General features: G+C 30.9%; 1 protein-coding gene across 1 annotated transcript in view; it reads left to right on the top strand.

Annotated features, from left to right (window-relative positions):
- Window positions 1–10,348, top strand: part of LOC134700073 (ankyrin repeat domain-containing protein 6-like) — a 34,612-nt gene extending 24,264 nt beyond the window's left edge. Inside the window, exons 7-9 of the mRNA XM_063561445.1 lie at window positions 778–876; window positions 1,569–1,667; window positions 10,340–10,348. Coding sequence (XP_063417515.1) covers window positions 778–876; window positions 1,569–1,667; window positions 10,340–10,348 — 207 coding nt within the window. The remainder of the gene's footprint in view (window positions 1–777; window positions 877–1,568; window positions 1,668–10,339) is intronic.
- Window positions 10,349–14,182: the final 3,834 nt, after the last annotated feature.

Raw genomic sequence — 14,182 nt, forward strand, 5'->3', positions numbered from 1 at the left:
TAACATATAGGGACAGGTCAATGGGTTATAAGTAAAACTTATAATCATATTGCTTTGTCTGCAATAACAAAAACCAAATATACTGCATCAGATGTGCATGTCAAAGTAAACAAATTACGCTTGCTATTGTATGTATGGATACTCATTAGTAAAGTAGTAACAATTGAAGTTACAAACCACTGACACTGGTGGAGCGCTTACTAAAATTATTAGCCCAACCACATTCTTTATGGTTTGTTCTCATTATTAAAGTAATTATCCAGGGTACCAGAACTTAGTACACCAGACGCGCGTTTCGTCTACATAAGACTCATCAGTGACGCTCATATCAAAATATTTATAAAGCCGAACAGTACAAAGTTGAAGAGCATTGAAGATCAAAAATTCAAAAAAGTTGTGCCAAATACGACTTCGATAATCTATGCCTGGGAGAAGAAAATCCGTAGTTTTTCGAAAAATCCAAAGTTTTGTAAACCGTAAATTAATAAATTTATCAAAGGTACCAGCATTATAATTTAGTACGCCAGACGTGCGTTTCGTCCACATTAGACTCATCAGTGACGCTGAAGGTCGTACGATTGGTTATAAATGACAATCTAACCAAATCTCCTTTTTAATACTGCACTTCAAGATAACGACAACAATGTAATATATCGAGTACCAGTTTGACTTTACGCTAAGTGCGAGTCTATGTTGTTTTATTTTCTTTAATTTTATAACTTGTTTACTGTTTTATTTCATATCATGTTAAAATTATAATTATGTTTTTCTATCCAGAGTGGTGACACTGCACTTCACATTGCAGTACAAAATACACACATAACAATCGTCAAGTTGCTGATTGATGGTGGCATTGATCTCAATATAAAGACATGGGTCAGTGGATTATAAGTTAAACTTGCAAACGTATTGAATTATCTGCAATGACAAACACTAAATGTACTGCATCGTATATGAATACCTAGACAACACTTGATGCAGTGTGTTTGTTACTCTTTAGTAAAGTATCAATTAAGGTTGCAACATAAGTGATAAGTTGCAAATTGAAATCTTCCATAACAAGCACTGCAGAATGGAGAACCATGGAAAATGTTGTTGACTTTAAAATGTTCAGAATGTTGAGGTCACTAGATATCGAAAAAACACAATAGTATAACAATTCTAGTACTAAAGCTTACAAATAATGCAATTTAAATGTGAAAAATTCGGATATGCTTTGCATATAAGGGAATACGTTGATTGGTCGAGATGCCTTCCAGAAGTTGATCTTGCCGTTGGTTATGTTTCAATAGTCAACGTTGACCGAGTATCTTTTCGTAACCAATGTGAACAAGATGACGGCGACAATAACACCGCCCTTAACATAATTAATGTTCACTGCACGTTAATCGTTAACTTAAATAATACACAAATACATACACATTCGTTTAAATGATAATAAGCTTTTGCAGGTTTTTTTTCTAATAACATTTTATTGACACGGTGTTGTTTTATTATCTTATTTGACGTAATCTGCTGTCGTTATCATGCAATGATATGTTAAAACTATTGTATGTAATTATGTATAGAATGGCCAAACTGCACTTCACGAAGCAGCACGACAAAGAAACACGGAAATCACCATGTTGCTTATTGATGCTGGTATTGATCTAAATGCACAGAACAAGGTAAGTAAATGATCAACAAAACCGACACAAACTATGTACTACGTGTTTATATATGCAACGACAAATAACAATGTTTGTTCACATAGCATAACGATTGATTTCTTCAAATTGAATTGACCTCACCCTTTTTTATATTAATTTAGAGATCTGTGTTGTATTACTACTTATTAACTGCAACATATATACTTTGACAAAATTAATCGAGCTATATTGTGAGCATCCATTTTGTCACATACAAACACACGTTACACAGTATTAACGCATCCCTGTTTGTTAAATGTTATGTCTGAGTGTTCCGGATGGAGGACATTCTAGAAAACGCGTCATCGACAGCGTCATCATCTTCTGTGTTATTGTCGTCATTTTTCGAGAAAGTCGTATTAGTCTTTGGCATTGATAGTTGTTCATAGTTCACATGCTTATATAGTTTTCGATGCCTGTTATATTCTGCCTATGTCTTCTTTTTTGTTAAACTTACAATCATATTGAATTATCGGCAATACCAAAACATTCATTTGCTGCATCATACGTGATGTCAAACTAGACGCAATTAGCTTTCTAGTGTGTGTGTGGATACTCTTTAGTAAAGTAAGGTTGTAAATTTAGTGAAAAGTGACAAATTAGAATCTTCCATAACAAACATTTTAGAATGCAGAACATTGGAAAAGTTTGTTGACTTAATAAAAATCCTACGGTTGTGGTCACACTTTATCGAGAAAACACAAGGTTATGTTGTCACAATTCTAGTGTAAAGCTTACACTCAATGACAATTTAAATGTGATGAGATTATATCAAAAACATAAAACATAAACAATATTCAACTGACATGTACTGAAAATTTAAACCAAATAAAAATATATGAGCGCACACTGATATAAAACTCGAAACTACTGAAATTGCACTGTTTTTGTTATCTAACATAAAATATGATATGTTTTACATAGAATTACAAAAAACACGATTGCATAGAGTGAGCAACAAAAATACAGGAACACCTTTTAGTATCAATTTTGTCGAAACTATTCAACACAATTCAAAGGATACATTTTACTTTAAAATAGTCAGAGCATTGCTCGCTAGGTAGCCATATGGCTACGACGTAGAATGAATTATACCATTGTTTTGAAAACTTTAAAAACTAGGGAAATTTAGAAAAAGACAACTGTAAATGTTTCTTCATCAAACAAAAAGATGTGCACATCTGTTATTAGATCAGTTTAAATCATTACCGGTCAACAAAGTCTAGAACAATAATAAAAGAAGTAGACACTAACGAAATATTCCCTGTAACTTTTACTAACAATAAGACAATACAAAATATGGCAAGACCTGCAATGTCTATACAACATGTTTGAAACTTTTTTAATAACAAATTTAAACATGTAATGGTTTACTGTTATACATTGTTATTTGGATGGTGAGTTGTCTCATTGGTACTCACACCACATCTTCCTATATCTATGTAAGTACACTGTAAAATGTAAAGTATATAAGTAGGTCATTCCTACATTCAAGATCATAGAAAGTATTAAATTCTGCATCTGTCTCCAGTCCACCTCTTACTGTATGACTATCTATCAATAAACGTATACAATTTCTGCCGGTAATGGCTAGTTAAATAATCGTGTCATAACAATATCATACATCTTATATAATGTAGCCAATATATGAATTGGATGTGTTTAGAAAAGTCATATTTCCAAAATTTGTTTTTATGAGGTTACCACTCTGACGTATGAATTCATTAAAAGATTTATAGGATCATGGAAGTAATATTAAAAAGGAATAACATCGACTTATTAGCATGTATTAACGGCCTGCAGAGCCCTGTACTCAAGTCATATTATTTTCTCCAATTAAAGTCTCAGCGGTAAGACCCATTTGGTTACTATTTGTAATACCGCGGTTGTAAAATGGCATTTGGAATTTCTTATCAGTCACGTGATTTTCTCGAGTCCGGCTATTATAAAGTACCTGTGTGAAATCCGAGGTTTATTAATAAGAAGGTGACACTGTATCATATAAAATATCTACCTTCAGATGAAGTCGTATGATGTTAAAAACTTGAAAAACGGACGATAATTGTTCAAACTACAGCAGTTTAACATGGAAGATTGTATTCAATTTAGCATATTTTAGCTTTTTACCGTTTGTTTTAAACTGTTCTAAAAGTATTTTCCAGTTAAAAGCGGATCCCGAGTTGAACAGTTAAATACCGATTAATCGATCAGGTTTCACATGATGTTTAACAAAATAATGTAGGCAAATCTAGACACAGATTGTTGAAATGTGCAAAGTTTATCGAGATTAAAAAAGAAGGATATTTACTTTCAAGTATTCTTAATTTATGTATATGTCATAAATGTCATTGATTACATTATTGAAACTGGACAACTAAAATGGAGATAATAATTTCGTAAATACATATTTTTTAATTATTTTTTTTTATTGTGGAATGCTTGTATTAATATAACAAGCTACAGCAAAAATTATAACAAACCGACGAAATGGGCTTGAATCTATCTGTCTTACGGCAAATTAATTTTTACACAAATTATTTTATGTATCAAGAACTTAAATTGAAGGATAGCACCGTTTAGAACTGTGAATATTTCAATTGACCAATACACGAAAGACTTATTTTTTTTTAATTGTATGTAAATATTAAAATAAAGAATAACCCAGGGTTGTTCTCCAATTTCGTATGTGATAGGTGCTGGTTTAAACTATTAAGACTCAAACTAATCAAAAATAGTAAAACGTTGGACTAAAATAAAAATTGAACGAATGACCCTATTTGGCAGCGTACATCAACGAAATGTAACGAATGGACAGGGGTTAAACAAACCACTAGCCCGACGCCCGGGAGTACAGCATTTAGGCCTCGGGCAACCAAAATTTGTAACCCATTTTGCCCGACAGACTAGTGACAAAAAATGCTTGGCGTTTCTTAAATAAAAAGGGGAAACTCCCCTCATCAATTTTCTATCTTAGTCAATCAGACTCGACTACGTTATCGGGGATTTCCAGAATTTCAACTTATTTTGTACAAGTTTTAAAATAGAACAAATACCTCTGGATGGATCCCGTACTTTCAATATCGATGTATCAGTACATCAGTACAGGCTTTATATGCAACCTGATTGTACCTCCTTCTGAATAATTTATTGCAATATAAATTTGAATCCTTTTTGACAGCAGAAACCTGCTTTTTGTCAGATATAACTTTTGAAACATGTGCACATGTTATGGACGCCATTTTGTTTTTGTTTACATACTATGAAGAAGCCTCTAGAACCATGATCTTAACATTAACAGTCTTCAAAAAACTTAAACTTGATGCAATAAATTTCCATCAATCATGATAATCTTCACTGATATTCAAATGAATTCGATTTTTAAAGAAATAAAAATTTTAACAAATACAATTTCAGTTCAGTTAAAAGACGGGCTCATGTTGTAATCTATTTATATCCAACAATTAGCTTACCTGTATTAAATGTAAATATGGACATTACTGTAGTTCGTTTATAAAACAATTATAAAAGACCAAAGCTATTGGTGGTGATATTTATTCACATACATATTTGCGGTTAGAATTTTAAAACTGATAACAAATATATGAGCATTACATAATTAAGCACACAAACAAACTCGATAATGTATCTGGTAAAAACCCTCCAATCCTTTATATACCAATGTATAGCAGTGGTGAAGACTTGTATCATGTCGGGATTTGGGCAACGCATTATTACAGAATATTCAGTGAATATTCAATTATCAATTAATTTAATATATCTGCTAATGCCAGTAATTGGATAGTTTTTGCTATCCAATTTGCAAAAATCTACTGTACAATGGATACAAATTGTTAACTTTGTATAATTCATTGTTATTGCAGCAAACTCTGAATTTGTGAGGCATACTAGGGCTAGCAGGTCTGTTTTGCTGGGCTAGTAGTTCTTCCAACAGGGCTAGTAAAATCATGCTACCAATTAGCCGTGGGCTAGTGAGCTAAAACAAAATTTCTTAACCCTTGATGGACTATGTGGGTTACCTCGCACGTATATACAACACAAACTTGTCTGTTCTTAATTCTCCATGAACACGAAAATTACCGATAAGCGTCAGTGATTCGATCGATCACATGCGGATAATCAACTTCCATGCCAGCTATTAAACCAATTAACGAGTTATCGAAAGATGGGCGGTAACGCAGATGAAACCTTTAAAGTGACGACGATGTTATTCCTTTTAGTATTACTTTCATGATAGGACTGCTTGCTAGCATCTGGTTTGTTTTATTTAACTCCTTAGTACAGCTTTTGTTCACTATAAAAAATCACTTTATAACTAAAAAAAAATTGTATTCACAGATAAATTGATATGCATAACTCCTAAGTCATGAGAATACAGCATTGACAGGTGAAATGATCTTTTTTTATGACCAATGGTGTCGGGCGTTTGTCTCTGTCTTTTCCATGTTGTCAATCAGGCAACTTATTTGCTTAATATTTTCTGATGGTTCTGTGAATATTGAATATTTAATATGTATCAATGATAGAACACGTTAGTATTTATTTTATTTTATTGAGGTAATCTTTGTATCTCTAGCTTGTTGTTTTGTATGCATACTGGTACAATTTCCAAATTATGTCTTTTTGAAGAGATCCAGTACGTAAAGAAAACACGAATAATATACATCTCCCCATAAATGGCGTGGTTTGTGAAACAGATGGATTTACAAAGTGCAACCATAATGTATCACATTTTACTAATCACAATAAAGTGGGATATCTCGTTTCCTGCCTATATGTACATGATATAAAACAACGCCCATAGTGCGTTTAACTTTTTGAAATACAATTCATAAAAGATATACATCACTGTCCAGTTAATCATCATTAGAGAAGTGTTTCAGTATATAAAAATACAAGTTGTTAATTTGGTAAGAAATTAATTATATTTCCTTAATATGAGGGTAGTTATGTTTTCCTTGGTTAAATGGCATTGATAATCAGATCGAATATTATACAATCTTATCTCGGATAAGTATAATCCGTGTTCAGATCTAGTAGGTCGATCTAATGAATGTCATAAAAAACATTGAAGGAATATTTCAGGCAATGGTATGGGAAATTCCCTTTTGATAACAACATTCGACTACAATTAAATGGTGTTTTGAAAATATGTTACTAGGAAAGGTTGCATTATAATGGGGTAAAAAATGGCATGAAACCAGCCATTATTGTATGCCTTTAAAAACCTTTCATTGAAGCTTTGTTTCTGGGTTGGTAATTCTGTTAGATTTATAAATGTAATGAAGGTTTGAACATTAACCTAAAATAAAACTTTAACAAAGACAAAACCTAAAAGATAACGAAACGAACGAAAATCAAATGTAGGTTTGCAATGTTTCTCTTCCGCAACTATATTTGCATGTTTGTAACAAATAGCCAAATACATATATGAAAAAAATAATATATGAAATGCACAAACTGAAATATGACTATTGTTAAGCATGGACCAGACGGACAATTTTACAAATTTCCAGTCGAATGAATACTTTTACTCTTAACTTATATTTCCCACCATTGTGTTATTTTACTTTAATAATTGGGTATTATTGTCTTCAGCTTTTTGTTGATATGCAATTGTGTGCTTCTGTATTAATCTTTGGTTTAGTGATTAAGATTTCAACACAATGGTGGCTGCTAACATCTTTTACCTACTATGTCTGATTGGGTTTTATTTAACCCATCGTTGTTAATATAGTGGAACTACATGCGTATGTTATGCAAGTGAGAGATTAAGCTACATGTAGCTTTAAAACTAAATTGAATCCACCATTTTATACACAAAATTGTATATATCAGGTCAGGAACATGAATAAAAGCAATCGTAGTATACTGCTGTTCGAAATTCATCAATTGATTGTGGAAAAAACCCAGATCCGGATTACAAACTAAAACTGAGGGAAACGCATAAAATAAAAGAAAGGGACTCCGACACAGCAGTAACACAACATTGAAATGTAACACACACAGAAACTAACTATAATAAAACAATGATAATTTTCCTGACTTGGTACCGGACATTTTAAGAAGAAAAATGGTGAGTTGAGTCTAGTTTAATGGCATGCCATACGTCCCGCTTTTATGGCAATGTTTAATATAACATTAAAATGACATTATTACATGACAGGACTACAATATAAATAATTGGGAGAACTTATAAGACAGAGAAACACACGAATTAAAGCTAACAAAAGGTACCATGTATGACAGTTGCTGTTTGTGCTTTTGATTTTGCCATTTGATTAGGAACCTTTTGTTTTTTTTAATTTTCTTCGGAGTTCAATATTTTTTTGAGTTTTCTTTTTACTAGATACGCTTAATAATTCCTGGCAGTTGAAACATCCTTAACTTTTTATTAATACAATCAGAGTTAGTTATCCACATTACTAATAATCACCAGGTTTACTTACGATTTGAATCCTTTGCATATCAGCATCACGCGGATGCATACACGACAATTAACTGAAAACATGATGTGTTGTGACTAATTGTGTTATATCTATTTCCAAAGGGAGTCTGGTCTTTTTTATTAATGTGTGTCTGATTTGTATCGTTCTAATGAGTTAGTCCCTTTTCAACGGATGTGAAACCTTTCATTCTTATGTTGTGCTGCAACACAACCAGGGTTTCCCCTGGGTCAATTATTTATTTTTTCGCCACCTTTTTCGCCAGCACAATATATTTGTCGCCACTTTATTACATTTTTCGCCAAGTAACACGAATCTATTTTTCTTTTAAAGTCCCCCCCCCCCTAAAAAAGATGAGTTTGTCCAATTGCTGTCTTTGATTATTCTCTCATAGAGTCTACATTAAACTTTAAAAAAAGACCTTTACAGGGCTTGATAATATTTTTAACAACTTCAAAAGAAGGGGGGCCACTTACTTTTAAAATAAAGAAGATATATGTCCTGGAATATAGAAAAATCCTGAATACCTTAAAGATGTACAGTTCTTTGGGAAATTTTCTTTAGAATTAAAAACATGTGCCCTTTTGTACCAAAATGTTGTTTTCACAACAAAACATTTTTTTCTCACTTGAAATTGATCCCTGATATAAGGTGTAGTTATTACATTGAAGGGTAGTTCCCAACCTTTTGTATAGATTTCTTCATAACGACAGTTTTCTTTTCTAGACCATCGTAAAAATGTAAAAGTATGCTTGTAACACGTTTGTTACTGAACAGACTTGTAAGTACCCACTCAAATCAATTATCGATATCAAAGTCAAATAATTAAGTTTCAATCGGATACCTTTCTTGCTTTTGCACATCTTTCGTCATAACAACAGTTTTCTTTTCTAGACTATCATTAGAAGAAGGATAGAAGTCGTCAAAATTTTGCTTCAAACACGTGCGTCGCAAAGTGGTTAATAAATCTTTTATATGAAATGTGGCAGGCGCCATTTTACCATATCATTTTGTCCTATAATACAATATACACCTTTATTAATTAGTCCTTTGATGTCGATAGCTATAAAATGCAATCAGCTGACTATTGATTTTCTGTCAAAATCTAAACGAGTTTAAAGTGTATTCCGAGTATTGTCTGATCAGGTAAAGTTCAAAAACCCGAAAAAAAGTAAATAAACAAGATGTTGAAAAAAATCGCTATTATATATTTTGCCAATGACGAATTTTAATCGCCACAATTAATATTATTTTTCCGCAAATTGCGAAAATGACGACCGCCAGCGGAAACCCTGAACACAACTATGCAAGGTTAAATGTAGAATTAAGCGTTAACGAACACATTCACCCTGCTTAATTATGTATGTCCTATAGCTGGGTTCTGTACATCATTGTTTGTCGTTGGTTCATGTCTGTCATATTAGTTTTTCGTAACTTTTTTTGGTATGAAATAGGTTGTTAGTTGTCCCGGTCATTTATAGCCGACAATACGTTATATGTTTTTTCACATTGTTGAAAGCCTATGGTTACTTATCTTCTGTGTCTTCTGTACTATATTTTGACTTTTTTATTTTAGCCATGGCGTTGTCATTGTATTTTCTATCTTTGAGTTTGACTCTCCTTCTGGTATATGTCTTCCCTCTTTTATTATTACGTACATCCACTTTATTTGAATCTTGACGGATCGTTGTCTTATTTGTAATTGTCTTATTTGTATCATAGATAACAGAGTAGAAAACTATTATTCTCTCGTTTTTATTTTAAGAGTGGTTAAAACTTGTCAATATTTCTAAAGGAACTATCTACTTCACAACTTTATTTCAATAAACAAAATTAGAAGCATAAATGTATATATATGTGACCGTGATGAAGATAATATATCTTATTAAAACTAATCATGTGTTCTAAACATTAGTCTCTTTAAAATTAATATAATAATGAAACGAAAAAAAACCCACAAAAAACAGACAGTGCGTTTGTAGTTGTGTTTGGCCATGCATGTAATTTTTCAACTACTGTTTACTATAGTACAGAGTGATAAGTGGTGCTTGTTAAAATGATATAAAAATACATACGCGGGTATGTTAATGCTGTATTTTTGAAAAAATGAATAATGATACTTAAATTTCGACTTTTAATAAAAAGACTTTTTGACTCATTTATAGTGTAATTTTTTATATTTTTTAGATTTGCTAGTAAGTTGACAATATAAATTTTCGTTTTCAAAAATAACATTCTCAAATTATCACGTGGTTATCAAAATCTATTTATAAACGTGAAAACAGTAAACTCAAAAGTGCTAGCGTGTAGACAGTCTTGTTTTTCTAAATATTGTTATCTGTGGATAGCTTATAAACCAAAGTATTAGAAAAGTGCTACTCGCCTCCTTTGAATAAAAAGATTAAATACATAAACGGAGATTTTCGTCTGAATTGTGCCAAAAATACTTTGACCTTCAGATATTACAACGTCTAACACTTAAACGGTATTAACACCATGAACCGAGTAGCAGTTTTCGAAAAATATTAATATTCAGCTTTCTGTACGTTAACTTGACTCAAAAATTCATCATTTCTACACGCTAGCACTTTTGAGTCAAAGTTAACGTGTTTCACAATTTTTTATGTCCGACATTGTTTACAAACGCACAAGTGACTTTCAAAGGGAAGTAATTCTGTAAACAGAAATAAAAATTTCAGTCATCGGGAAATTATTGCTGATCTTTATTTAAATGTACTTTTTGTTGCATCTTCTCCATAACCAAATATTTAATAAAAGAAACAAACTATTTAAATATACATATTTTACTCGGAGAATAGCATGAATAGATCAGAATGATTATAATTACACATGACCTCCGTGTATTCGCACAACAGTGTGGGAAGTGTCGTTAAACACCATTCAATCAATCAGATAGCTCTTTGAATTCTATTTTGTCCGGTGAGGTGCCTCTCATGTTTGGGTTTTGCCACTTGTAACAGTGTAAACCTTTAGAGTGTACAATAAAATCATGAATCTTGCTCATTCTTCATAAATCATACAGACCCATACACTGTTCATCATTCAGTCGTTGGTCACAGTGGCAATCACACCATATATAATGACAGCTTGAAATATATATTCAATGTCCTGCTTTTTCTCTCTCTCAATAAATTTAATTACCACATGCTGATAGAAAACATACTTTAAGAAAAATAGATGATGATTTCATAACACAAAAACTTATGGTGCCATGGTCAGTAAGTATAGGACTATTAAATCAATTTATACCAAATATATGATAGTGCAAGAGCTAATGGAAATTTAATTATATTTCAAATCCTGCAACATTTTTTTCACACATACCCTTTATACACCCTGTACACATTCAATGAATATTCTGTGTCTCATTCAAGCATACTTAAAACTCCAAAATATGTATTTATTCTATGTATGTATATATATATATATATGTACCATTATCTCTGTAACTTATAAATTTGCAGAATATTTTCTGTTACAGCTAATTTCCTAAAGCTTGTAGAGTAAAACTTTGGTTGACTTGCTTGTCTTGTTTGTATAAATATTTACCCAAGCTTAAAGCTTAAAGCACTTAAGATTGTCATCTTCAAACAATAAATATAGGCAAACTTAAACCTGTAAATATTATAGTGAAATTCAATTGGATGTTATCTAAATTATTATTGTACAATATACAAACAAAGCAAGCAAGGTAACCTAAGTCTTGCTCTACATGCTTTAGGAAATTAGCTGTAATCTCTTTTTAAGGTACAGGAAACAGAAATATAGATATATATAGGGTGTAAAGTTTATTTAAAGAATATATAATAATAATTTTGCAGGGTAAAGAGAAGATGCTATTTGAATAAAAATAATAGAGAAAAATTCTCATAGCAACTAATTGACAACCCCCCTCACCCCCCAGTTCAGACCCAAATAAATGAATCTGTGGCCTAAATCTGTATAAATTAGAAAAATCATGAACTTGGACAACTGTTTTGATTATCTATATTTTATTAATATCAATTTAATATATTATCTTTTATAATTGCAATGCTAACCATCAATGAGGTGTTTATTTTTAAGGATAAAGCAACATAAAACTAGCAGACATCAGTTTAAATCATGTTGAACTGAATAAGAAAAGTTATTATAATATTTATCATCTTTTAAAGCTTCATGTAATTAGATAATTGAATTAATATTGATAATTGCTCCTCAATAAGCATTATTTGGTACTTTCTGAAAAGGGGGTGTGAATGTTTTTGTAAGGGAATATATGATCAGTGTCTGCCAGAAAACCTCAAAGTTTTTCATTTAACCCAAGTAATCTAAAATATACATTCACTGATTGATTGACTTGAAATTGTGTATTAAATGCAGCTAACATGACTTATTTTACTTCATGTGGTATGTTTTTCAATGTGTCACAACTTACCATCATAACCAAATAACATATATTTTTTTTGTTTTTGTTATAAAACATGTTTCACAATCATTGAAATTAGGGAATGAGTGTTCCTATTGATGAATCTATATGCTAATTTGTATGTGAAAACATTTCATCATTCCTAACACTTTTGCTTTTGTTTCACATTATTATTAATAAACACTATTAATGATTTTGATTTTAATATTCCATGGAGCACAGCTAAATATGATTTATCCACTGAATGAAATCACAATTTGTACACCGTGACACATTTATGAAGTACAAGTTCTGTGAAACATCCTCTCCTCAGTGATCATAATTAGGACACTATATCACATATGTATTCCACTTTCTTATAAATTTTTCCTTTGTTTGATCATGAACTAACACATGTTCCAGAATCATTGCAGTTAGTTATTCATTTCAACATATTTCCTTTTGCTGAACCTGCTTTTTCATACAGTAAATTTTTTTTTCACTTTTTTTTAATACAGTCAATTAACTTCTAATTTGTATTCCTTTAAGCACAGTTAAAACAGTCTTGATTCCATTAATTTTGTCACACATATGTATAAGTAAAGAGTTGTCTTTTCAGGAAAATGAATTTTCTCTTTATATCTCATGTACAGGAATCTGATATGAAAATAATATCCTTGTTTGGGTATCATTTGTTGATCTTCCTTAGAATGAAAAGTGCAGTCCTTGTGTCTTATTCATTTTATCAATTGTGCTATTGTATTGGAAGTAGCCATTGTTTCTCATTCATCTTAAAATCCTGCCAAAAAAATGATATTATTATACACAATATAATTAATTTATAAGCCCCATTGCTATATATGTATGCATACTATCTATTACTTCAATCATTGTACTTGATTTATATAATAATATGCTCTTAATGTGCCCTGTTATTAATATTTTGAACATAAAAATTATCTTATTTATATTCTTATTCTGATACAAAAAGAGAACTTCTATATAATCAAATTTTAGTAAGCTTAATAGCTATAGCCCTTAGTATCAGCAGTGGTTGGTAAAACTAATAGTAAACTTACATGTTTGTAATAAAATAATTGCCATGCTTGTTTACTTTCTTAACACATAAATATAATAGACAGAGTAATCTAAACTCATAAGCAATTAATCTTTAAATAGCTTTCATATCACTTGATGTGACTATAAAATATTAAAGTGTCAGTAACAATAATATAATATTTGAATGCTTACATCATAACGCAGACTTCCTACATGTCAACTCACTTGGAAGCAGTAAAAAAAAACCAGTGAATACAAATTCTGCAAAAGACAAATATGAAATTGCATTTATATAATCAAAACTTTAAAAGCAATAAACACACCAAAAGTTTTTTGTTAAACATGTAGGAAAAAGGCAATAAAGGAGATACTTAAAAAAAACTGTTAGATGTTATACATGTTTAACATTGAATTAAAAAGAATTTAAAAAAAAAGGGGAACAGGAAAGAGGAATTTACCTATCATTTAATCAAATATAATTATATGTTACATCTACAATATCAAAAAAAATATGTGGAAAAAAATAATGATATTGAAATATTTACATCAATGTAGATTGACAC

The sequence above is a fragment of the Mytilus trossulus genome, unplaced genomic scaffold, assembly GCF_036588685.1.
Source record: "Mytilus trossulus isolate FHL-02 unplaced genomic scaffold, PNRI_Mtr1.1.1.hap1 h1tg000122l__unscaffolded, whole genome shotgun sequence".
Taxonomy (NCBI): Eukaryota; Metazoa; Mollusca; class Bivalvia; order Mytilida; family Mytilidae; genus Mytilus; species Mytilus trossulus.